Source organism: Porites lutea, chromosome 5, assembly GCF_958299795.1.
Source record: "Porites lutea chromosome 5, jaPorLute2.1, whole genome shotgun sequence".
Classification (NCBI taxonomy): Eukaryota; Metazoa; Cnidaria; class Anthozoa; order Scleractinia; family Poritidae; genus Porites; species Porites lutea.
This window is the reverse complement of record NC_133205.1, coordinates 20,702,277-20,728,190: the sequence shown is the minus strand read 5'-3', so window position 1 is coordinate 20,728,190 and position 25,914 is coordinate 20,702,277. Positions and strand designations below refer to the sequence as shown.

The 25,914-nt window shown below is 40.1% G+C and overlaps 2 protein-coding genes across 2 annotated transcripts in view; one reads left to right on the top strand and one right to left on the bottom strand.

The window, feature by feature from the left end:
- Nucleotides 1-1,967: 1,967 nt before the first annotated feature.
- The window catches only part of LOC140937001 (patatin-like phospholipase domain-containing protein 7), a 54,886-nt gene continuing 30,939 nt past the window's right edge, over nucleotides 1,968-25,914 (bottom strand). The window contains exons 19-43 of the mRNA XM_073386519.1: nucleotides 19,804-19,935; nucleotides 19,278-19,401; nucleotides 18,596-18,645; nucleotides 17,593-17,656; nucleotides 16,847-16,931; nucleotides 15,336-15,467; nucleotides 14,578-14,641; nucleotides 14,097-14,211; nucleotides 13,503-13,556; nucleotides 12,898-13,041; nucleotides 12,052-12,099; nucleotides 11,689-11,726; nucleotides 10,698-10,775; nucleotides 10,166-10,209; nucleotides 9,473-9,585; nucleotides 8,735-8,798; nucleotides 8,285-8,337; nucleotides 7,740-7,809; nucleotides 6,904-7,020; nucleotides 6,330-6,478; nucleotides 5,645-5,757; nucleotides 5,008-5,047; nucleotides 4,521-4,655; nucleotides 3,682-3,969; nucleotides 1,968-3,305 (exon numbers count right to left, since the gene is read on the bottom strand). Coding sequence (XP_073242620.1) covers nucleotides 3,246-3,305; nucleotides 3,682-3,969; nucleotides 4,521-4,655; nucleotides 5,008-5,047; nucleotides 5,645-5,757; nucleotides 6,330-6,478; nucleotides 6,904-7,020; nucleotides 7,740-7,809; nucleotides 8,285-8,337; nucleotides 8,735-8,798; nucleotides 9,473-9,585; nucleotides 10,166-10,209; nucleotides 10,698-10,775; nucleotides 11,689-11,726; nucleotides 12,052-12,099; nucleotides 12,898-13,041; nucleotides 13,503-13,556; nucleotides 14,097-14,211; nucleotides 14,578-14,641; nucleotides 15,336-15,467; nucleotides 16,847-16,931; nucleotides 17,593-17,656; nucleotides 18,596-18,645; nucleotides 19,278-19,401; nucleotides 19,804-19,935 — 2,374 coding nt within the window. The 3' untranslated portion in view covers nucleotides 1,968-3,245. The remainder of the gene's footprint in view (nucleotides 3,306-3,681; nucleotides 3,970-4,520; nucleotides 4,656-5,007; nucleotides 5,048-5,644; nucleotides 5,758-6,329; nucleotides 6,479-6,903; nucleotides 7,021-7,739; nucleotides 7,810-8,284; nucleotides 8,338-8,734; nucleotides 8,799-9,472; nucleotides 9,586-10,165; nucleotides 10,210-10,697; nucleotides 10,776-11,688; nucleotides 11,727-12,051; nucleotides 12,100-12,897; nucleotides 13,042-13,502; nucleotides 13,557-14,096; nucleotides 14,212-14,577; nucleotides 14,642-15,335; nucleotides 15,468-16,846; nucleotides 16,932-17,592; nucleotides 17,657-18,595; nucleotides 18,646-19,277; nucleotides 19,402-19,803; nucleotides 19,936-25,914) is intronic.
- LOC140936633 (5-hydroxytryptamine receptor 1D-like) lies at nucleotides 22,533-23,604 on the top strand. Its single transcript, XM_073386130.1, has one exon. It carries the CDS (start codon nucleotides 22,654-22,656, stop codon nucleotides 23,602-23,604), a length of 951 nt encoding a protein of 316 aa, XP_073242231.1. The 5' UTR covers nucleotides 22,533-22,653.

Here is a 25,914-nt window from a genome sequence, read left to right as displayed (position 1 = left end):
TCATCCTTACCTGCAGGGCGTGTTTTCTCTTTGGATTTATGTGGGGACGCTTAGGAGAAAAGCTGGCTATTAAGCTGCCATGTTAATGTGTCGCCACTGTTGAAACGCGACGGAAACTGGGTCGAGTTAACTTTCGCAATGACTCCTGGGACTGTTACTAGTGACCGAGCCGTCCCTAGTAACGATCCCAGAAACAATTGCGCGACGCGTTTCGGCTTCAGTTCCTTCTCGATTCTAAGTGGCGAATTTCCCGTTCATTTTTATTGCTTTAACTCTCGCTTTAAATTTCTCACGCTTCCGAAACGCGGAGAGTGAGCCTACATAATTTTAGTCGATTTCGCGTCGATCCTCTTTTTTGTTTGTGGAGCAAATTCTTCGGAATGTAAAAAGATGAATCGGTGTTAATAGCATAATACAAGTAATTTTGAGAATTTATCACTGTCACGCTTGTGAGACTATTCTTACCTCTCGAGATGTTCATGGGTTTGGTTAGTGATTGAAGCTGCAATCTTGGACAAAAATGTTAGGAAAAATGGACTTCACCAAGGCTAGTTTCAAGATAAAGCTCTTAAAAGCTCGGGCAATAACAAATACTCCCGCTTTACCCCACAAAAACAATATTTAAGTCCGGCTGGATAATTTCTGATCCCGGCTATTCAACTTTGGGTGGAGTAAGGGAGGGGCAATAGCGGTACCAAATCCCGCGTGATAAGCGTTCTGTGGGTAAGAGAGTGCAAAAATCCTAACACCTTTTGTCCAAGATTGTAGGTTGCACATAGGCAAACTGTATTGCAGATGGGGTGGATGCTCTAATCGGAACTAACTACCGTACAGGTACATTTGATACTACACATGTAGAATTTCGTATTTATTTCGAGTAATATATTTTTAAAGCTTGATGTTTAGTCCTGTGTTTCTCCTCATGCGCACTTCCTTCAAAGTGGATTACGCTGTTTGTTGAGGTATTAGTCTTAACATACCCTACTACTTTCAGTGTAGCTCTGCCCTGAGGAAGACTAATTCTGTTAGCCGAAATATGGGCCTCAAATAAATTAGCCTTTTGCCGTATTGCCAGCCCTGCATCCAGTCTGTTAAGTTATTCCCCCTTATCATGGCATCAATGTTATCGCATCATAAATGGGCGCTTTTGTTTGGCGTAGATTCCGAATGTGAATAGTTGACGATAAACTATTACATAGAAATGTGTTACTACATCTATATACCATGGCTGTTTCAGTCAATGTGTTGCACAATTGTCAGGGGTTAGCTTTCTCAGGTAGGAAAGCAAAAATGTTTCGAAAGGTTTTATGGCTCATCCCCGTTGTTGATTCGATTTCTTTGTTTTATGGACTATTGTCAGGGTTAGTTTCGTTGTTACGGATGTTTTGATTTCTTTGTTTTACGTCAGCTGTAAGTAATAAATTTAACCTGCGATCATGCTCTTTTTTTGTTTCGCTGTCTAAGTAAAATTTTGGCGGGAGCGGCGAAACGAAAAGAGAGGCCTAATTATAGCGCGACCATGTAAGAAAGAATGTATGGAAGTTGCTAAAATTAGGCCTGATCTCAGGTTATAATAAATTATGGTGATCAAGAACAAAAGTGTTTCTCTCCTCTGGGAACTAAATTCCATTTTTTCGGGTAAATTCTTCAAAAGAATAGCCCACGTTCGATATATTGAGTTCAAACATGACTCCGAGGCTTTCTGGTCATTTTTCTATATTTGGTTTGGTCTTCTTGCGCTCAAGTCTCTTCTGGGAATTACGAGACAATAGAGTCGTGAAAAATTTGCAATACTGTCCCTATAGCCTCGGAATCATGTTAGAATTTTAATATATCGAAAGTGGGCTATTAGCTCGCGCTAAACGGACAATGGATGGTGCAAACTTCACTGGCAATGGATTTATCCAACATCATGGTGGTTTCGATACTTCTTATCAAGGACGAATGTTATGACATCCTTTACAAATGCTGCCCCCGAAAGATAAGACACACGACTTTAAGAAGGGTTATTGCATACTCTACCTGTTTAAAGATAACACAAAGGTAAACTGACGTTTACTCGCATTTAACACTTTACAAACAAAACAAACAAACAGCAACAATTACAACTGAGCAATTCACGGTATAACGTTATTTAATTGCAGTTACATTTCTTACTAGTTTTTTTTTCTTCACTATAAAATCGATCAACGACATCCACAACAAATTGACAGCGCGCGAGACATTTGAAGAAAAATTAGCAAATTATAGTTTGCGGCGGCCATGTTGGTGGCCAACAACAAAAGCACTTCTCTCCTCTGGAAAGTAAACTCTATTTTCATGCAAATTCTTCGAGAAAAAATTCTATTGTTTAGACCCCGTGACATGACCACCCTGTCGCGTGGTTGCAAACCAAGAATTTTCACACCATTTATTTCCAAAATAAATTTCCTGAAGATGAGAAATAATTAAATATGAACAAGACAGGCAATTACCGCCTGTTCACACACGTACCCTTTCTATATCTCCCCAATTATATTTTTTTAATTGGCATTGCAAACCTATTTTTAAAATAAATATACACGCGTGCAACAAATTGCAAAATCGCTACTTCACACTGCCGCTAGACGTCACAGAATGTAACTGTCCTTCCCAGCTATTTAAGCGTACGTCATGTGAATATGATTTAGAAGTAAGCATTTGACTAAAGTGCAATTGAAATTTTCAATGAAAATTTCCGTCATGACATTGACTAAATGATTAGTCGCAATGGATACACTTGCGCATTTTAACGTTTTCTTGGAGCTTCTGACATTTGTACCTTAATGGGAGGTGATTATTTACGATCAGGTAGACCATTTTAAAGGAGGGCAAGCAAGTCCATCTCGAAATGCAATTTCAGTGCAGTCCCAAGACAAAAAAGCTTGAAAATTTTGTCAAATCATGCACGGAGTTCCTTTGTTATCCAGAAATGAACGATTTGGCCAGCATTAACCTAAGGCTGGTTTAAATTCCTTTGAGCTGAATTTGAGTGATTCTTTCTTTTTTGTAGAGTTAATTAATTACGTTCCAAGCGCAAAGGCACATAGAGAGTTTACAGTCATCCGTTCACTAATGCAAATTGAGTCGTTATTGTTCTCCGACGTGACTTTAAGCACCTTCCAATTGTATCTGAGGAGATCTAAACATCTTCTTCATGTAACGCGTTACTAAGCGTCTTATTTTCCACATGGCAGAAAAGATAAGCTGCAGAGGCCTGGGAACTTCTATGAAATAGTGTTAACTCGAAGTGGTCCCACTCTTCTTCGCAGATGGGTGTCATCGGACTGCCAATCAAAATTACCAAAGTTAGATATCTTGTTTTAGGAAAACATGAATCAAATATTTCAATATAGGAAAATGCCCGAGCACCGAGACCTTAAAAATTATGACCGAGCGCGAAGCTCGAGGTTATTATTTAAGAAGGCCGAAGGTCGAGGGCATTATTCGATTTAAAGCACCTTTCAATTGTTTTAGAACCAGCAGGTCATTACTGTACGTGGCCACTGAAATGGGGCACTAGGTTATTATTCGTAATAATGACCTTCTGTTCCACCTCAGAGGCCTACTCTACAGTTATTGAAAATAATAACGTGTTCAAAACAATGGATAGATGTATTGACCCTTGGTAAGTGACGAAAGGCTTAAGCGAAAGTGGCTTACGTCATATCCGGCTTCTTCCCGTCGAATAATGGCCTGCGCCTGCGCTTTAAGAGCCAAAATTTCTTCGTGTTCGGAAAGAGACCCTGTTCTCGGCCTCACTCGTACCATAGTCTCGTCATCTTCGTCTTCTTCATCGTCTTCCGAGGCAGAGAACATATGATGACCGACTGGAGCACTGGTACTTAACATATCTTCGGAGGAAGAGTATGGCAGCCAATCGTGGATATAGGGAGGCTCAATCCGGGATATCTGCTCTGCTAAATTGGTGAAGGTGCTACTCGTCGAAATCTAGGAAAATCATATTTTTACAACCTTTTTAAGTCACTTCGCTGCAAAGAGGTACACATTAAGGGTTGATTTCCAGTGTCGCGTAATTTTCACATGCGTACGTGCGTAAAATTTACGTTCGCAAATAAAATAGAGGCAATGCAAAAAAGTTCGCTAGTAAACGTAAAAGTTGAACCTCGCTCATCTTCTCGTTTAAGCTCAATACTTTTTATCTTGCCTCTATTTTATTCACCTGATTAAAATTTACGTGCGTTAAAGTGCGTAGCCAAAAACGCGTCAGTGGAAATCAACCTTAAGGCGAAGACTAAAGCAGCAATAGGACAAACTCTACCTCAATACTACGTGTGTGCATAAACAAAATAGATGCGATGTATGAAGTGTTGCGCGTAAAAGTTGAGCGAGGTTCAACTTTAACGATACGCGCGATCTTTCATACATTGCCTCTATTCTTCTAAGTACGCAAAACATTAACTCATAGTCACCTTAACGCATAGTCAAATTGGACTGACCGAGGTGGCTCGATTCCGGACAAAATCTATTGAGTTTCTTACCTTGCTAGCAGGCTGTAACGTTGCGTATACATGAGTCATGTGACTTTTTGACGGGCGCTCATTGAAAATTTCAGGTAATCTGTTTCCCTTTATCCAGCCGCCGAAAACCGTTTTTCCGTGATGATAACCCGCTTCCTGGGGGATGATAAATAAACAAATGGAAGTGTTTTGTGAAGATGCACACACGAAAAAATATGTGATTTGTTATAAAGGTGGAAATTTTGAAGCTGGAATTTCATTAAACCTCGCTGTAACGGCGGTCTTTGGTCAACATTCGCGGGTAACATTGCATTTTTACCCCCTGACGTCATAGATTTTTTGCAATGTTGCCCGCTCAGAGATTTTGGCGGGAAACAGTTTCATTGTTCGATATCACGTGACCTCGAAGTAACCAATGAGACCGCGCGCTGTTGAGAAGTAATTTCCCGCTATATAACAATGGCTGTGATTGTTTTGCAAATCGACAGGAAGGTCTGTTATTACTCACCACTATCTCGTCAAACCGTCCAAATTCTAAGGTCTTAAATCTGAAAATTAAAAGGAAAAAGGACTTCATTTCAGTTTCAATGTATTTAGGACGAAAGTACTGATTCAGAACAATATTTAAAGTCTTCTACTGGAGGCGGGACCACCTTTTTATGTAGTCATCCGAGCCAAGGTAAAGGGTTAATTAATGCAGGGCAAGGGCAGTATCTTCATCTCCCAGTCATTCTAAGGCCCTGAGTATTGGTCTGGCCCCGGGGTGGTTTGGGAGTCCGGGTGCGGCCCCGGGGGTCGAAGTCTCGACGTCTTGCATTGTAGTCAAACGCTCTACCGAGAGTGAACTAGTTCTTCCGTAGTTTAATAAACCAAAAGGCAGCTTGATAATGCGCTCAATCAGTGAATTTATTCGATGAAGCCTCTTAATCAGCAAGTTTAAGTTGCAATGACGGGAAACCGCCTGTTATCGCTCCCCGTCGTTGGATCGTCTGTCGAAACGTCCCCAGAGGACGGAGAACGATGAGACGCGGCTCTATTCGCAGGTTAGCTTGTGTTGCACGAAAACTCAATGTAATGTCAACACGAACACAAGCTTATCATTCAAAGGAGAATAAAAAAGACATGTTTACTTTTTATTGCATTACCTGTCGATAGGAGGTCTGATGTACTCACAGTAGCTACTCTCTTTCACTTCCGCAAGTTGTCTCACACATGATACATAGGCTAATCGGGACTGAATCTCTGCTATGTTAGGAATCTGAAATGGTATAGCAATAGCAATGGAACAGACAAATACGTAGCCAAACCTGGATTAAACAGCCATAAAACCACATTACTGCATTTCACTCCCTCAACCACGGAGCACCACAGTATGTAAATGGACCATTCCGAATAGTAGCATCCCCTAATGGAAGAGATAAGCTGATCCTTACGAACGAAGAAAAAAGATTTTAAAAAGGATTGTTTATCTCATATTCCTCAGGAATATTCCAAAGAACAAAGGTGCCGACACAGCCACCACAATCAGAGATAACTTTTGACGCCCTTCCCCAGACGAAGAAAAATTGAGGAGGGGGAAGAGGGGGGTATTAGGGGGTATTAATTGGAGTGGCCCCCCACCGATTTATTTGCTAAAATAAACGTTTCGTTTGATCTTTGTTGGGAAGGTTTAAAAAAAAAAGAATGGATAATCAGAATATTCCAGGAGAGAGGTATTGTCGTATGTGTTCCTTAATCTTGCTAGTCGGAAAAACGACTGATTCGATAACACAAGATGACTGAACAATAACTTGTTTCCCGACTTGTTTTTTTTGGACGACGAGCACAAACCTTGACGGTTTCAGCAAAAGGATTCCACTTGTTCCACAACAGCCACCATCCCGACAGCTGATCACCGTAATTTGTAAGATCACCCTGATCCTCTGATCCAACATCGATGGCTATAATTGTCTGGGCTCCCATGGTTTTCATGACATCCGCTGATATAGTACAAGACAGGCGAAATGAACGGATTAGATCATTAGATTAAAACAGGACCCCGAAAAACAGCTTAGAGAAAATACAAAGAGCAGAAAAAACAAACAAACAAAGACAAAAACAAAAACAAAAGGAAAGGAAAGAAATCGACCGTTATTTTAAGAATCTTTCCTTATCCTACAAAGTTAATATGCTAGAAAGTCAAGTGCAGAAGAATACATACTTTCAAGCAGTAAGTATAAAAACACTTCACTAGGCATCAAAATCCAAATAGTCCAAACTGGCATATGACAAAATGGTGGATAGTTATTAAACAACTTTTGTAAGAGTTGGCACTGCTTTTTCTCTTATGCAAAAATGTAAGCTGCCATAGGAAGTTTTCTTGTAAGGGAAAGACTACAGTAAACAAGAGAATAACTAGACTTACCAGGTAAATTATTGACATATCCACCGTCCAGTAACAGATGTCCATCCTTGGGATCACACAGAGGAGGTAGATAACCTGATAAGGACATACTGGCACGGACATAACGCCATAAACAGCCTTCAATGAAATATAAACAGAATTTAGTGAATAACTACGGTTGCTAAGAACGAATAAAGGTTAAGAGTCCCACGAGGTAATTGCCGAGTGCGAATCTAGCTTCCTGAGTGCTTAACAATCCTCCCAAATGCTATCATAACTCAAAAGTACACGCTCAGATAACATAACATAATCAAAAGAAAAAGAAGTTTTTCGTTTCAATGTGGATTGTAAAACTGCTCTTTTTTCTCATGTTATCCTTGGCCATTTTTGTCAACTTTCTGTCAGCGTCAAACAGACTACGATGTAAAAAAAGAATATAGTCAAGGAGAAATTGGCGTGCACTGCTTTGAGCGCTCGCTGCCATTTTTTAGCATTCACCGATGGGCAAATAGTAAAGACCAATCAGAGCACGCGCTTTACTGCTGTTATGTTACATAATAACGTTCTCTGCACAGTGATGGTGTTGTCGCCGTTTGTAAGCTCGACCACAAAATTTGGAGAGACGATTTTGTAAATTGAAGACAAACCTTGAAGAAAAAGAGATTTTCAAAAAAATGAGTTTTTTTTAATGAGAAAGAAAAACAGGGAAGAGGTTAGAGTAAACTATTTGTACTAAAGGACAACGAATGGTTTATGAAGGAGGAGATTAACTTGGATTTCAAACGATAAACAGCAACTTGACCAAGATACAGAAACCATGAGATAACTTCTTAACTAGAATGAACAACAGGTCTTACCGTCCGTATGAACTCTCATTCTCGATGAGGTGATGTCAGTCGTGATGCAAAAATAAGGCAACAGAAGATCCTACCATGGTAATGGTAAATAAACTTAGTTAAGTACAGATAAAACCTCTCCGGTATTGAACACCTCCGGTATATTGGGCCCCGGTTATGGGCTAACTCAACATGCTTTCATCTGACCCTGTTCTTCCTCAAAATCTTAACAAAGACATGTAACGAAAATCTCGTTTGTCGGGTAAACGTGTCTTTATCATCTAGTTTACTTAGGTTTCAAAGATAGTCTCATTAGGAATTGAATTCCTCTGAAAAGACCAATCGTTTTAGGACTTTTGTTGCTTTCTCAGCAGAGCTTTTAGGTATTCAGGATTAGTACGGCTAGCGGAGTTCATCAATCTGGAAATTGGCGTATTCAGGTAAGGCGATGTCATTGCTATAAAGAAACAGTTTCGTACTTTAAGTGAGATTAAAGATTAAGTTGCATTTACACGAATTTCTTTAAAAGTTTAGCAAGTAAACTATTGTCAAGTTTAACAATATACCTCAATTGGTCGCTCTGCAAAAGTGCTTCTTATGCTTGCATTAAAACCACTTCCTGTGAACAACAGCAATACAAACGCCTTTAAGAATTTAGCTATGATTTTTAAATCTTAACTAAGGACTGAATATGATGATGTTGATGACGTTGTTGATGACGATGATGATGATGATGTTGATGACGTTGTTGATGACGATGATGATGATGATGGTGATGTTGATGATGATGAAGAGGAGGAGGAGGGGGAGGAGGAGGATGAATATCATTGTTATTCTCATTATTTGGGCCAATAGTAATCCCCCATACCCAGTGCAAAAATAGCGAACCGCGATAGAGGGGGTCGGGGAGTGTATTTTGATTAAGGAAAATATCGATGATGGTGACGATGACGATAATGCTTGTGACGACAATGATGATGATAAAACGAATGAAAGAAACAGCAAGATTTACTTACCGGAAAACATGGAGGTGAAGGGATAAGTAAGGTCTAGAATCTTCTTAAAAATGGATGTCATATCCTGAAATCAAACCAAATAGAGAAATTCAAACGCAAAGCGAAAAGAACAGAGACGCAAATCAATTTACAGATAATGTATGTTACAGTGATACAATTTGCATCCATAAGCCCAATTATTTATCATTTTCGGTGTTGAGTATCTATGCCCTGCGGTCTATGCAAAGGGTGACAATTAAACCTAACTAGAATGTTAAAAAAAGGCCACTTGAAGGAAGACGTCATTTTCTTGCTAATACCAGAATTCTTCGGGGTTTTGTGCACTTGTGCAAATTTGGCATTTTGTTATTTAAACCTCACTGAGATTATCAAATTCAAATATGAAAGAAAAAAAGAAATGAATTCTGGTCTTAGGAGTAAAAAGAAGTCGTCGTCTAAATTACCGTTTGGAGCGCACACTGTCTTTTTTTTCTTCCAAGAGCCATACTTTCCGTGTACCGTCTCGTGTAGAATACAGCGCATACAGTGTCCTATTCACACCCGGAACGCGTAAACGCGTTTCCATGTCGTTTAAACGTGTTTTGGTTTGAACAATGACTGCGCACTACTTTTGCTGGGCTTTCGCTCAAGTGTCCGCAAACTTAGCCGAACTAGAAGCAACAACAGCGCCCGGGACATTTCATGCCAAAGGAAATTTTGCGGGAATCCCGGGAAAATAGGAGAAACAAGCATTCTTACCATTGACCACTCGCGGACTTTCTGACACATCTTGTTGACGTCACCAGACTCTGCGTAGGCTGCGCCAACAAAGGAGCCCATGCTGGTGCCACCAACCATGTCAATAGGGATACCTGACAGAAAATGGTGATGGAATATGTAGAATCAATATACACTTAATGTCAGGGAAACAGATAGTTTTGTTTTCCCGAAAGTGCTGATGTTTCCCGAGACCACGTGTCTATCCCATTTTCTGTCACGCCACTTTCAACCATGCTTTGATTACGTGCTATTGTTTCCCGAGCAGGGTACAATGCTGATGTATGACGATCGGGATACATTTGAATTTAGTCAAGGCCACGTGAGCAAGAATTAACCAATGGTAGTCCCTGTTTAGGGGAGTGAAAGTCTCGGAATATTACAAAGGCCTTTAGAATTGTTATAATACAAAATCACCCATGGCAACTACCGTCAAAGTATTAACGGGCTTGTTTCTCCACTCTCAGTTTTGCTTTACAAAACAGGTTAAGAACATGATTCAAGAGCAGCTTGGGCAAATGATTTTTTTCCATAAACTGTTTTTGTTGAATTTCGAGAGGAAATAAAAGAGACGTAAACACAATCTCACCAGGAGCTCATCTCTTGCATTCGTCAATCAAGAACAAACAAACAAAGATAAAAATAAAACAAATAAAAAATAAACAAACAACCAACCTGTCTCTTCCAGGGCTTTGATGACCCCAACATGAGACAACCCTCTAAAATCAAACAGAAAACAAATAAAGTGCACTTTTCATCTGCCACCAACTAGTTGTGGTCCCAGGACAGACCCATGTGGTACGACCCTTGGGTGGTTGGTCACGGGAGGTTCAACTGTAATTAGGTTCCCAAATTGTACTCTGGAAGGGAGGGACAGGGGTATTCACGATTACTTGAATCTTATTGACAGAATAATCTGATAGTGTAATTCCGATGTAATGGGCCCCTGTTTTATAAAGAGGTAAGTGTATGGAACGCCCATGAAAAGTTAATCATGACGATGACATTCGTTACAGTTCATTTGGCAATTCGTTATGACAGGGTTCCACGCTAATTAACTGTTAAGACAGTCAACTTCTAACTCTTCAGACCGTAGACGAAATCCTGTGGCGTGGCCACACTTAAATGAAATCTCTCTGGTAGCACTAGCACAAAGTACTATTTGTTTTTCAGCTCTTGAAAGTAAAAGGGTGAGCTCCTCACGTACCTTGCGCCTCCGCCTCCAAGAACCAATCCAATGGAAGTTCCGGTTAGTCTTCGAGCAAGGCGTGAAAAATCCGAGTTTCTATGCGGTTCAAATTGAGTCAAACTTTTGTTAGCAACTATCAAAATACATCAGCCTATTTAACCCCACGGTTATTTTCTATTTTTTTTAGCATCAAAATCGTTCCTCGAATTTACATCTTGAATACTCCCATCACATAAGACAGACTTAACATAATGAAACAGTTTTAAATGATCTGTAAAGAGTGCGAACTGTTTTTTTCTCAAATAGCGTTTTCCTTTACAACTTTACAACGTTCATCGTTGACGCCCCTTCTTATTTTCCTTTTAATGTGATTGAATTTAATATTAAGGGTAAAAATAGGCGAGGATGTATAAAAAACATACTTAACCCAACTATCTTTGCACTTTCCTGATAATGATGAGCTTCTTTTCGTTGCAAATGATTCGCGCCTGAGTACAATTATGTCGACAATTGGAGCCGACAGTTTTCTAGACTGTTCACAGTCCTCTATTTTCTAGTAAGATCGTCGAGATCGAAGATTTTGGTTACGGGCGGCTATCTTGGATGCGTGTCAAATCTTGCTGTAAACCCCGACGCCCGCCCGCTCGGTACATATGAAACCAAAATGGGCGCCCCTTACCGGTAAGCGATCGATCCTGACAATCTTACGAAAAAACAGGTGACTATGAACAGTCTAACAGTTTTCAAACACTCAGAGCCTTTCAAAAACACCTTCGAAACGTCCAGTAAATAAGGGCGAATTGGTAAGATATCAAACTCTAAACGGTGATAAAACAAGAACCTTAGTTTCAAAGCATTTTGATTACCTTTTACAAATGTTTCGCTCGTTTGACCGCGTTGAAATATTAAAGTTCCTAGTTAAAAACTATAGCTATGATAAATAATTTAAGTCTACCATAAAAACGACCAACAACAACAATGATTACGTATATAACAATGCTTTAATCACCTGTTGGGCAGAGGGTAACTGGCTGGATCCTGAGCATACTGCAGCACAAAAGAAGGGTTCGTTTAAAAATACACCACACAGACCGTGAATAATAATAATAAAAAAAAGAATGCAAAATTCAGTCTCCACTTTAAAAACGAGAAGGCAACTGGTGCCGAAATGTGTGCCACAATTGTTTCTGGGATGGATAGTTACTGGGGACTTGCTGGTCTGCTATTGGCCAGTTTTTCCCCTGACCCCACTAACAGTACCGGAAGTCTTTGCGAGAGTTAACTCGAACCATTTTTTTTCCCGCTTTTAAAGTCGTGAATCTGACTTCATACTAGGACTATACTACATGCGTGGATACTCTTGACTTCATACCTTTTCAGACAAAAGACGTCTGCCAAAAATTTTCTTTGGGCATCGGACCTGGGTTGAAACAGGATGGAAAAGAAAACTGCAATAGTTGCACTCTACACTGAAATTCATCAAAAAAAAAAAAAAATTCATATTACATTACGCAAGGCAACTCAATCAACTGATACCATTTTTCATCAGGTGGTAAGGTAGACATTCACGATAGTTGAAACAAGTTAGGCCACGTCCACATGTATCCGGATATTTTTTAAAAAGGAGTTTTTCCCTCTCCGTTTTCGAACAAACCAACAAAAACAAAAACGGAAACGCTCAAACGATGGAAAGACAATAGTATCCCTCACAGAGCATGCGTAATGCTAAAATTACATGTATACGATGTATGACATCATCCTCTTTGAAAACCTTCATATTTCGTCCGGCCACACGTAAACGAAAAGCCGGGGTTTTCCAAAATTTTCACTCTGGGGACTGTTTAAAAACCGTTTACGTGAGAATAGAAGACAAAAACAGAGAAAAAGTTCTCTGTTTTTAAAAATATCCGATACGTGTGCGCAAGGCCTTAGAATGTATGGTCAAGTTTTCAAAAAAAAAAAAAAATAAGTAAATAAATAAAATGATAAATTGGTTGAGACACATTAGACCCTACTAGACTTGAATCTTATTATAGAGCTTAGCGACAGGATGACCGAATTAAACTAGAGGTTTCGAAGGGCTTCGTGAGGGCAGCAAATATTGGACGCAACACAAGCAGTTCCTGCGAATAGACACTCGTTTAGAGAGGTAAGGGGTGTCAGGTGTCAGCAATGCAGGGATAGCGGCAAAGAAGGCTAAAGAAATTGTTAAACTCACATGGTGATGCGCGCAAATCCAGCCCCGCGCGTTGAGCCAGTCCACAGTATGCGAGGTACGGAAGCCCTTGGAGGGGTCCTCGCGGTGAAGGAGGATGAGTTCCTTCTGGGAACGGACGCCAATGTTCTCCAGTTGCATCTCAAGCTAAATGACGATGAATAAAAACAACGACGACGTTTATGATATGATTATGACGTAAAAAGTACAGCAGTCAATCAAACCTCGCGTCAACACCAGCAGATACATGACCTGACTACCTCAGACAAAATTGGTGGGAAAATTCCAACAAACGTCTCCCACCCGGGAAAGTTGTTTGAAAGATCTAAGTCATGATTATTTGGAATTCATCCAACACTTTTAAAACACATTTGAAAATAGGAAACCCTGAAATAAGCTCTAATGCGAAATGCCTTTTGCTTAGAGCGCACCGTCGACCTTATTTTCATCGTTTGCATTACTGTCACGGGTTATTGACGTAAATATCATTGCTTTACCTTTGCTTTACCATAAACTTTTTGACACAATTATTTCGAATTAACCATGATATTATAGCCACTTTAAATATGTACAAATCAAGGTATTACAATAGACTTAAAACTGATTACCTGTCCTACTGCGGGACTGCCTTCTGCAACGCCGACTATAACAATGCTATCCGCCTACAGATTAAAGACAACAGCTCAACGAGTACTTTGACTACAACACTGCCCATGCAAGCTATATTACGGTACACCTGCTTGCCTATCTCTGAAGAATATTTTTGTCGTCATCACACGACGGATAATTGCCAGTTCACTTTTGGGATATTGTCAGCTTCTAACAGCGACTTTTGCCTTAGCCTATTCGCATGTTTTACTGTCAAATGACAGAAACTAAGGTACCCTCAACCACCCTTATCCTCCTACCCTACCCTACCCTACCCATCCAACGAAGGGAACGAGTGACAGGGTGACTGAATCCGGAAACGTAAACTACAACATTTCTAGGCAGTCTCGAGTTACACCCCTCGTCCATGTTTGTAAATAGCCAACTGGTTGCCTTCTACTAGCTGGAGTTTTTAACCATGTTATTTTCTAGTATCATTTGTTCGCGATTTTTTTCAGTGCAGTACCTGAAGAAAGAGCACCTAAGTGCACTTTTACTATAAACAAGAGTTACGTTTTATATTTTCAAGTGAAAGAGCGATTTTCTACACACACCTGCCTGATGCAGCGTTTCGTCCAAGCAGACATGAAGGTGTCAGCCTGATACAGAACTATACGGTGGAGATCTTCTTGTTGCCCTAACCAGCTCGACAGACGGTATTCGTTTATGCTATCAATCGAAACAAAGGTAGTCGGTCAAAAAAAACTTCATTCCGCAAAAAGATGCATGTGACGGGAAGAATTCTTATGACACTAAATTTAGGTATCACTAAAGGCTTATTCTGTTTTGCTTGCTTGCGCAATGTGGTACTCTGCTGGCGCTGCAAATGTTCCTATAGTCAAACAGCGTACTACAAAAGATTGAAAAGACACTAAGACCCGTCATGCCCACACCACAGCATAATTAGCAAAGTATTATAACTTGAAAGGTAAGGAATATGAAACCAATCATAGAAGAACTGCTACGCAACGCAAAAAAAGCCCTCCACAATTGCTGTTTTAGAGAGACATGTATGCACGGACATTAATCACAAACCTGTCTAATGCTGAGCTACCAAGCCTACTTCGGACCAACGAGCTGGTTAGCAAAAGAGTAGGACCTATGACGAAAAGGAAACGAGCAAAACTAAACTCCAACATTCAAGTAGTACACTGCTCACGTCAATGTTGCCTAAGAAATAGACAGATACGTCATGTGGCCTTTGGGTGCCAAAGACTTTTCATGTGCGGTTTACGGTTTCGATCAAGTCTTAAGAGAGATAAAGATTCACGTTTACGCCAAACGGCAGACGTGAATTGTACCACGTCACCACGTTTTCCCCTTATTTTCCGTTTACTCTTTATTGCTTCTACATAAAAATAAGTAGTTTTATGCCAGTTTTAACCATAGGAATCGTTCGGCACTGTTTTTATCTGCTTATTTTCTATTCTGAGAAATTCTCAACTTGAGTCTGACGTTTGCTGTTTGCAGTAAACGTGAATCTCAATCTCTCTTTTATAATGATCCGCTCACCGCTAGTGGATTCGGACTTCGGCCGAAGATTTGTCGGATCATTTTACGTTCCTGTGAAACTGCCCACCTACCCCTCCCCTAAACCAACATTAACACTTAGTTCTTACTTAGGGCAAAATGTTGGCTTAGGGGAGGGGTAAGTGGGCAGTTTCACAGAAACGTAAAATGATCCGATTTGTCGACCTGCGACCGGAGCAACCCACCGCACACCAGAGAGAAACCTCTGGTAGCCACGGTAAACTCTTTGTGGGTATTTAGGAAATGTTTTCTCTTTGACTTACCTATTGAGTGAAGCGCTAAGCTGAGTTCAAATGAGAAATTAGATATGGGTACATCTTCAGACGCAGGGATGATTGCGACTGTGCCGAGATTTGATCCTCCAAATATCTGATTATCAACCGGTAGGTGATTTTCTAAGCAACAACAAAAAAGGTTACGTCAGAGACGATATACCTTATTTTAAGAAGGTAATGAAATGAAATGAACTCGGATTGAATTTGCGTTAATTTTTTGTTCATCTTGATTTCCGCACCATTAATAAAGAAAAACGTCGCAACTTTAGTTTCCTCGACCTTAATTTCTTGGCACACTCCAGATGTTCTGGACAGGGTGGAGATCCGCTAGTATCACTGGAACTGTGAAGACAGCTAGAGATGGCCAGATTCGCTAACCCCTGCATATATTGAAAGTGCCACGAACATTGTTTGCATTTCAGGTTTGGCGCTTATTTGAAAAATAAGTTTTTTATGTTGTGTCAACAAGTTTTGTTTCTTTGTGAACGTCGTGATTATTAATTTTCCTTCATCGAAATTCTACCCACTCTATCGCGGGTAGAAAGTTGTACATCACGTATTAGAGATTATACAATGATGTGAATGCTACGCGCACTGTGATTGGTCGTTGCCCATGATCTATTAGAGTACAGATACATGGATGACGTCACGGGAAACTTGTTTTCTTTGTTTTGTTCAACATGGCGCGCGGTTTTGAAAATGTTTGTGAGATTATTTCGGATTGAGGCAAGTGAAAGCTTTGGAAAAAGTTTAGCAGGAGCTATTTACAAAGAAGAAAAATGGAGAAACGGAGACCAAAAAAGCTATTGACTACTTGACAATGCCTAAACTACAAGAAATCTTCACAACAGTTGCCATCGTGTGTCTTCGCTTCGAGAGACTCGCTGTTTTGCAAAATGTTTTCGCTATTATTCTTCTTTGAGCAAGAAAAGACGGTGAAAAACTTTTCGAAGAAACTGTACACAAGTAAGATAAAGAAGAAGCTAAGATGAAAAGGTCAAAAGGTCAAGCGGTTCGAGGCAGGTATGTGTATCGGTCTTTTTCTTTTCTGATCATTGTATAAAACAAATAGATTCCATGTTGCCGTGGGTCTGTTCAGTAATAGATCACAGAGGACGTCAAAATGTGGTAAAAACAACAGTGACACACTCGCCTGCGGCTCGTGTGCCACTTCTTTGTTTTTACGACATTTTGACGTCATCTGTGATCTATTACTGAACAGACGCACGGCAACATGGAAACTATTTGTTAATTAGAGTATCTCACAAGCCCTAAAAAGGGGATTTCAGGAACATAACTGAGGCCCCGTCGACACGTATCCAGGCATTTTTTTGAAACGGAAGTTTTTCTTGTTCGTTTTCGCCTTCCGTCCACATGTTAACGGCGTTTTCGGGTACCCAGAGTGGAGTTTTTTTGAAAAATTCGGCTTACGGTTTTCGTGCGGACTGACGGATACGGAGGTGTTCGTTTTCGAAAACGGATAAAAAATCTACTCTTACCGAGCAAAGTTGCGCTTCTTCTGGAACTTCGTCTGTATTGACCCAGTAGCCTTTCACCCAACAAATGGATTAGACGAGTAACAACCTGTGTAACATGATAAGGAAAGGGACATGAACAAAGTTAAAAGAAAAGAAATCAGTGAAAAAAGTACAAATACTGGAAATTTAATAATTATGACGACATCCAAATCCTGTTGTTGACACCAAAGACGAATGAACTATAACGAGAAAACAGCAAAGACATTGGAAGACTTGAGTTTTCCCGATATTTCGGACGACTGAAGGAAGGCTTGACTTTTAAAATATCAGAAAAACTAACGCCACTTTTGTCTTTCCTGTTTTGTTACTATGGTTCTAATCATAACTATAACAAAATTCTCAAATCTGATTGGCGATCAACTGTCCTGATTTCAGCACTAATAGGACAGTACACATCATGTTTAAGTAATCGGGAAAGACACGCTATAGCGCGCGCACTTGGATGGGTTTTTATTTTTACTTCTAGCAGACAAAAAAAAAATTCAAGTAATATCCTGGGTTTTAATTTTAGAAAAGTTTAAAATATCACAATTTTTTAAAAATTATGATTAAATGGTAACAGAACTTCGTGTCGTCCAATTCAGTCTGTAATCATACTCGTAATTAAACAAATCGGACTCCTGCGTTGTTGATCACTGGTATGTTAACAGACCGAATTGGACTCTACTCAGTATTACCATTAGTACTAAATAATAAATAAAGGGTACCTGTGGGAAATGCCTCTTGATTGTGTTGAGCAGACCATCCGGAAGAACTGCCAGCTCAGTGTCCCTATATTAATACAGATATTTCATATATTTAAGACAATTATTAAAACAGAAGCAGTAGGACTTTTAAAAAGTAGTTATGTGCGAGAATGAACGCCAGTGAGATTCATGATACCTTCAATGACAGATATTACAAAGAGTCCCCTAGCCCTTATCCTCAGCTAAACGCAAGAAGACATGAGGTCGAGGGGAATTTACAAATAATTGTGTTTAATATGACGTACCCAAGGCTTGATTATCATTCGCCATTTTCAAATAGATTATAATGCACCTTGTTTATCCCCACCAACCAAATTTTGCATGACCATTGTATTCGATTTCTCTTGGGACGACAGTATTACCAACAATCTCAGACCAAAATTGTTGGGACACTTCCACTGAACGCTGTCTGTTCTCCTTCTTGTAAGTCTCCTCTTCCTCTCAATGTTGTTTATCGCAGTTAACTCACCAAATCTTATACACCAACATTAGGAGGGCCACAAGACAGTAAAGTGTCCCAACAATTATGACTAAGACTGTAGGAGAAATTGAAAACAATGGTTATGAATACTTTTCGGTCTAGGTGAAAAATTAATGGTGAATTCATTTTAAGGCCTGTCGCAACAGTTTAAGTAAAAAGACGAGTTTACTACTTGCTTACGAGTTGTATTCTGGCGTGATGCTCCCTTTTAACGGGACGACGAATCAACCCCCGATGAAAGAAAAAGTGACAGAATCAATCAGCGTAGCCTGGTCGACTGCATTTCACGGCTTTGCCTTAACGTAGTTGAGGTGCAAATTGGGGGAAAGAAGTTTGAACACCGCGTGCTTTCACTCTCTATTGAAAAGTAGGATCGCAGTTCCGCCCCCAACAACACCTTCCCTTCCCTCCTGCTCCCCCTCCCCCCCCCCCAAAAAAAACAGCAACAAACAAACAAACAAACAAAATGCGACATGAACAAACCGTATGGCGTGAACAGTTGTTGCTCTTGGAGCTTGGGTAAGGACTTCGACCTGAATAGAAAAGAACGAAGCCTGCTAAAGAGGAAATCTTCCTAGACAAACCAACTGTTTAACAATTCCGTTATCCGATCGCGCAAATTTTATTTCACTAACACAGCAATAGATCGGTAAAGGTGTAGAAAAGACTATTCAAAAGCCCAGATGGGTGCTGGCTTACTTCTCCGAGTGGTAAACAGCGACTTTATCATGTCTTTGTAAAGATCACCCATGAATACACTCTAAACCATTTCCTCTCAAGTAAAAACACTGACCTTTCCTCTCTAACAATTCTCTGCCGCTTCCGGTTATCATGGGTAAAATAATGCCCATGGGACGAGTTACCATTCGCAAAGACTTCTATGACTGTTACTAAGAACAGGAAAAAATTGGCCAATAGCTGACCGGCACGTCCCCAGTAACGATTCCAGAAACACTTGCAGTTTTCCAGTACCCTCCTCGCTTCTTAAGTCGCGATACCCCACCCCACCCCCTCCCACCGCTTGACATTCACTCTTTTTTTTCTGACGTAAAAAGCGCTTACCCTGTTTGTATTCCCTTTGTATTACGACACATAACCCCTCCATGAATACCAAGGCTCTAGAACAAACGGTCATTCAACTTCGTGACAAGGTCCCAGTACTCACCACTCCCATAAGTTCTCCTCGTCCTGCCTCACGATCCAGTTCCTTTTTACCACTACTCAGTGTTACAACTGAACGGAGACGGCCATTAAGCACAATGTAGATACAGTTAGACTGTTCACCTTGCCTAAAATGCAAAGCAAGCAACGTCAACAAAGATTCGGTTTCTGGCTTTCCCTCGCACCACCCTCGTTTCTCGCATCACTCGCGTTCAACACGCCGCACGCATCCCTCGCGCCATCCTAGTTTTTTTCTCCGCCAACAGCGTTCACGTGACATTGTGTGTTAAATTTCGTGGAATATATCTGTTCATTTTCTTGAAGAGAATTTTGTTTTCGCAAAAACAACATAGTTTTACTCCCACGTGTAAAGGTAAAATTACACTAAATTTAAAACCTCTTCTGTCCTGGCTGGCTGAGCGTGAAATTCCTGTGAGTCTATGTAGTCATCAACAGAGCTAAAAGGTAGAAGCTTAAAGAAGGACGAAAAAGAACACAAGCACATCATGATGACTTCGCACAAACGGTACCTGTAAACTGCCCTGCCAGCCTCGACGTGCATCCAGTCCAAGGCAAAGTCAATTTGTCTCAAGAAAGGAGACAAGTGACTGATAAGAGAATGCGCCACATTCAGTACGACTCGAGGCTTCTGACGAATCACACTGCAAGCAAAGAACAATCAGTTTACATTAGAAAGCCATCAAATCGACTGGGTCACGCCATTTTACGCAGCTACGTCATGTTATTCTGAGCAGTGAGGTCACACTATTCTACGCGGCTAGATCACTCTATCCTAAACCATTTCTTGCTTACCAAGCGAACACAGAACTGATCTAAATATTAAAATGATTGCTTCAGACTGAAGAAGAAAACACAAGAAACACAGAAAGGGCAAATGGGGCACGGATGGGCAACACTGAGGAAGATTAAGGTCAGGTCTGGCAATATAAAAAAAAGAGACCAGCTTTTATTTTTATTAAAAAAAAAAAGTTGTTTTCTTTTTTTTTTAACTGGATGAGGGTGTAAAGCTGCTGGTTAATTAAAATAGCCAAAAATACCAAAACTATCGTGACCATAGTAGTACTACTAATAATAATAACCAAAATAATCATACTCATACCCATAATAATAATGATAATGATGATGATGAAGATGATGATGATGACGATAGAGATTTAGAATCACGTGTACAGCAAACGGCAAATGTTAATTGTATTACGTGACTAACCTTCCCTTAACTTGTCGTTCACTTTTCATTATACCTGCATGGAAATCGGTAGATTCACGCTAGTCTTTTCCAGAAGACTTGCTATGAGCTGTTTTTATCTGCTCATTTTCTATTTTGAGAATTTCTCAACTTAAATCTGACGTCGGCTGTTTTCTGTAAACGTGACTTTAAATCTCTCTGGAGGACGCATAATCTCAAACTAAGCTAAAATGCCAGACATCTGTGCACTCTTATCCCCACTTTCAGATTGGAGATTTTATGCACCTATCAATGTAATGCCGGCGGGGGGGGGAGGCAGGGCATAGGGCGGGGATTTGACTTTTTTCAAAAATTTGCAATCAAATTCCCTGCCCACGGGCAAATCATTCCAGTCAAATCCAACCAAATTTCCCCACCCCAGGCTGGACATTGCTGTCAATCCCAAGGCAGAACCTACGAAAGGCACAATAAAAATTTCTCCAAATAAAACTCTGCAATCTTTTATAAACGTTGCTGCATCACCAAAGATACATGTTCCTGTTACAGCTGCAATTATACGTTTTAACCATAATCCGTGTTACACTGCGTAGAATACATAAACCTTCAGGAGAAAGTCCACATTTTGTAAGTCTAAATTTACCGTTCTTAGTGAAGGGTACAAAGAAAGTCAGTTTTATAAGTTTACAGTGATTGTAGCGAATGAGCCATGCACTAATCAATTGTACTTGCAAAAATCGACTTGATTTCTCTTTACTTCCGTTTACTTTGATACCACAGTATATTAAGAGGTTCAATTGATCAAAAACACGCTAAAACAAACAAAATTTGAAGACAAAACAGTGAAATCCACTCAGCCTTCGCTTGTTCTCATCGGCCTCCATGACTTCCTGATCTTTTCAAACCGTATGGCGCACGTGTGAAGCGTGGAAGCGGGAAACATGTGTTCGGTCTCAGTCTTTTTCATCCAACTCGGCAGTCAAATATCTCCACGTCGGGCGAAGAAAGATTCAAATATCCCTTCCCCCGGGAGAACAAGATCAGTCAAATGCCCTACCCCAGGGACAACAAAGACAATCAAATCCCCACCCCATGCCCTGCCTCCCCCCCCCCACCCCGCCGGCATTACATTGATAGGTGCATTAAGTTTAAAGAGTGTTTGGACTTCTCATTTTTTGCATCCTTAATTTCTCCTTCTAAAATAATTTTGTTTGAGAAGTAATATCAAGCATTCGACACAGTCCTTGATCACCATCGAAGATCGTCAAAAATACTCCACTGCGCGTGGTATTTTCAACTCTTTTATCGGTGTTTCATCTCGTGTAGAAACACTGCGTCTCATGCTTGATACATTACATCAAAAAATACGAACAAGAGTGGATCCTTGCGGAAGTCAATGCTGTGACACTTTTTTTTTTCTTGTGGTGACAAACACGTCAATGTTCAGTGTAGTTTTAACGATTATTTTCTTAAAAAAAAACAAAACGAAATGAAACGAAACGAAACAACAAATCGAAGACATTTTAGAATAATGAATCAGCTATGTGTTATTTCTAGTAATTCAGAGATTACAGGGATGGCAGATGAGGCGACAGCTGCTCCCATAGTCGGCAAAACAATTATTTCTTAGGGGCATCAGTTGAAGTTATTGAGATGTTAATAATCAAGACAAACGACTGGGCTGGTGTGCGTATGCTAGTCATCAATATTTACACCACAGGGTTAATTTATACTTGGAGATCTTCTGTTATATTCGGACATTTGAAATCCACAGTGACGGGCGGGATTTATTGTTCTTGAAATATTAAAGATCAGACCTCCCGATAGAAGTCAACAATGTCAAAGTTAAAGTTATTTGCATAAAATTTAAGTTGCTGTGAAGACGGCACCATGCAAAAACCATCTCCTATTCACAATGTAGAGTGACGGATAGCAAGAGCTTCAGTGCATGTAATTAACTCGAGAATTTTAAAATGTAATTGATTCTAGAGGTGATGTAACACTCGAGGTTCTGGGATCTACAGTGAGAATAGGTGATCAGCAGAAAGTCTGCTTTAAGGGCACTTTAAAAACTACTTAAACACTCCCTCCGAATACATTTCACGCATCTTAAGTGAACGTAAATGTGAAGAAAAGCAACTTTGTACTTATGTGACGCTTAGAGTCAACTTCAAAGATGGCAAACCATTGTAGTCGAGATATATCACTTTCCTCGTCCGTGAGCCTGGCCGTGTTGTATGGCATTGCTTCCCTGCCAGCCATCCTTGGCAACGCAGCTTTTCTCTGGGTCATGCACAAATCTCGCGCCATCAGAACCGCTGCCAACGTGCTGCTGAGCTCGTTAACACTGGCAGATCTCTTAGTAGGACTGGTGATTGACCCAGTGTGGATAGCTCGGTGTGTATTATCGCCTCGTCCGTTTGATCACCCGTTCAAAATAGTCATTGATTTTTTATGGATACAGACAAGTGTAACCACAACTTTTAGCTTGTGTGTGGTGAGCTTGGATAGGTACATCGCAGTTCGTTTTGCCCTCTTATACAGCCAGATTGTCACACAAACGCGTTGTTACTTTGTCATTTCGCTTGTATGGATTGTATCCATTGTATTTGGCATGGCTCGGGTCATGATCAAGAACCCTAAAAACTTGCCAACGCTCTGGATGTGTGTTACGGTAATTACATTTCTTCTGCCAATGGTGTTCATTTTTCTCTTCTACTCATTTATCCTTGGGCAAGCAAGAAAACAGTCGAGAAATATCGCACATCTAAGCGCTGAAAGGCATGGAGCTCAGCTTGCTGCTGAACGAGCTCGAAACCGAAGAGCAACCAAGACTGCGGGTCTTATCGTAGCGCTGTTTTTTGTTTCCTGGTTTCCCTCCTTGGTGACGTCCTTTGTCAACGTGACGACGAACGACCACTGCACAAAGCAACGAATGCGTTTGGTTTGGCTTTGGGTTGAGCTTGTTGCTTTTGCATCGTCTGGGATAAACCCATGGTTATATTCGCTACGAAACAACGCGTTCAAGATGGAAATGAAGAAAGCGTTTGCAAAAAGCCGATGCCCGATCCCTAAAGAAATACGAGTTCAAGATCCCATGACTAAAAGCAGCGACATTCAAAACTGAACAAAAAAGGACCAACTTAACGCTGTATACTACCGGAGAAACTCAAGGAAACCTTGGGAAGCTTGGTAGATCTGGGCTTCGAAGCTTCTAAATTGAGGTGTGTCTTGAGAAAAGTTCTCTTCGGAACGATCATAAAACAAGCATTTAATTGCGAGCAGCTTAAAACATCTGGAAGCCATGTTAAAGTGGTAAAATAGTTGATTTTATTTCATTTTAGGAGCCGCTCAATCCAAGGAGGATAGTTATTTGTTATGGTTTGCAACAGCTGTACGTTTTTATCCACCCAAACAAATTAACGACACTGCCGAACGAAAGTTCACCACCTATTTCATAAACGGTAACCTTGATGAAAATTTCCAATTAAACAAACCTGCACACAGTTTACTTGTTTCAGAATGGGAATCATGGCAGGTTAAATAATGTCTGTATTTCATTGGTCTTAATAGATAAAGGCGACTTTTTTTAATTTCCACGTACAGATGTACAGATATTTTGTTATTGTTAATGTAATTTTTAATTTATGTTATTAAAACAAGCCGCGCAAATTCTTAACAAAAGGTTCCAATCAACGTTGTTCTTGGATGCAAGCTGAAAATGTGTTGCCCTCAGGAGCACTCTTTCTGGCATTTGGTACAAAAAGACTGTTTCAGATGTCTATTTTAAAGGCACACGAATGAGTAATAGCACTTTACAATATGACGTTTAAACATCATATGACAGATAAGATCACAGAGCAGACAGCACGTTAAGATGACATCAAAATATTTCTTTGAATAAACGAATATACCCTGGAGCCGTACTTTAACACTGCTTTTCTACGACGTTTCCGGAGCAGGAAATTAATCTTTTCAGTATAGATTAATAAAACAACGACGCATTTGATGAGCAAAAAAAATTAAACCTGCTGTGTAATTTCGCTGCAGCCTCCGGAGTACCTTACTTAAATCAACGATCATAAGACGCCCCAGAAAATGAAGAATAGAAAAAATAAAAATGCTGTATCGCCTTATTTCCAAAATATATAAATAGCAATTTTTTTATGAAAATTTAACTCCCAGTGAGTTGCCTATGTATCATTAATAATTTCCCTGTTGATCACACAGCTCCATGCTGTGTCTGTATCTCATGATATTGTGGAAGATGGGGGGAGGGGGGGGGAGGGGGAGGGGGGGGGAGGGGGAGGGCGGGAAGGGGTTGGAAAGAGGGGTTAGACAGAAATGAAACAGAGAACTCTCTAACTAGAAACCTAGAAAAGTATTAGTAGCAGTAATAATGATAATGGTATTTAATGAAAATAATTTTTTTATTATTAACGATGATGATAATAATGATAACAATATCAAAAATAAAACGACAATTAGTGTAGATTACATAAAACACGATATATAATAATAATGGAAACTTTATTTGTGTTTTTGAATGTACAATTGTAAATCTCGCTACCTATAGGCAAGTTACAATTGGCTGCTTGAGATTGGATCATTAAAAAAACAAAACAAAACAAAACGAAACGAAACAAAAGCAAAAAAAAAAAAGACAGAAAAGAAATCAAACTTGCATTAAGTCTGGGCTATCCCAGTTCCTGTTTCTACAACAAAAGGTGTAATATGTTGCTCTAATGGCTAATTTGTCATTTTCTTGATTATATAAAGTTGCTGCTTTTTGTCGATGCCAATGTCATTCATCATGTCTAAGAACGTGGAGCATTCATCGGAGAAAACGCCAAGAGAACTCATGGAGAGATTTACAAATCTCACAATCTGTAATTTCTACTCAATTCGTAGCTTGCGAAAACATCCGTTTCACCTCGCTCTTCGCCGCCGGGGACGTTTCGCGGGGAGGAACGTCTGCGACTCAGCGGCAGAAATTCCATACTGATGACGCAAACCAATGTTTACATAATAAATCCAGTGGTCATGGGGTTCCAAATACAAATTTGTCCAATTTTACGTGTTTTCTGGTCGATTTTGGTAAAGTGTTGTGTTCATCTGCCAAGGAGCTCCATCAAAACTCAAATGCTTCTTCTAGAGAAGACTATATTCCCCAAATATTGACTGTTTTGTTAGAGATTCTTCACGTATACATTTGACCTTTGTGGCCTTTTGTCTTTTGTCTGTCATTCGTAAACAATAACTAAAACAATGTAACTACTACGTCGACCAATCAGCGCTTCTGACCGGATTCCGGACAGATTTTACGTCATCAGTATGGAATTTCTGTCGCTGAGTCGCAGACGTTCCTCCGCGCGAAACGTCCCCATCGACGAAGAGCGAAACGGATGTTTTCGCAGGCTACTCAATTCGTTGATCA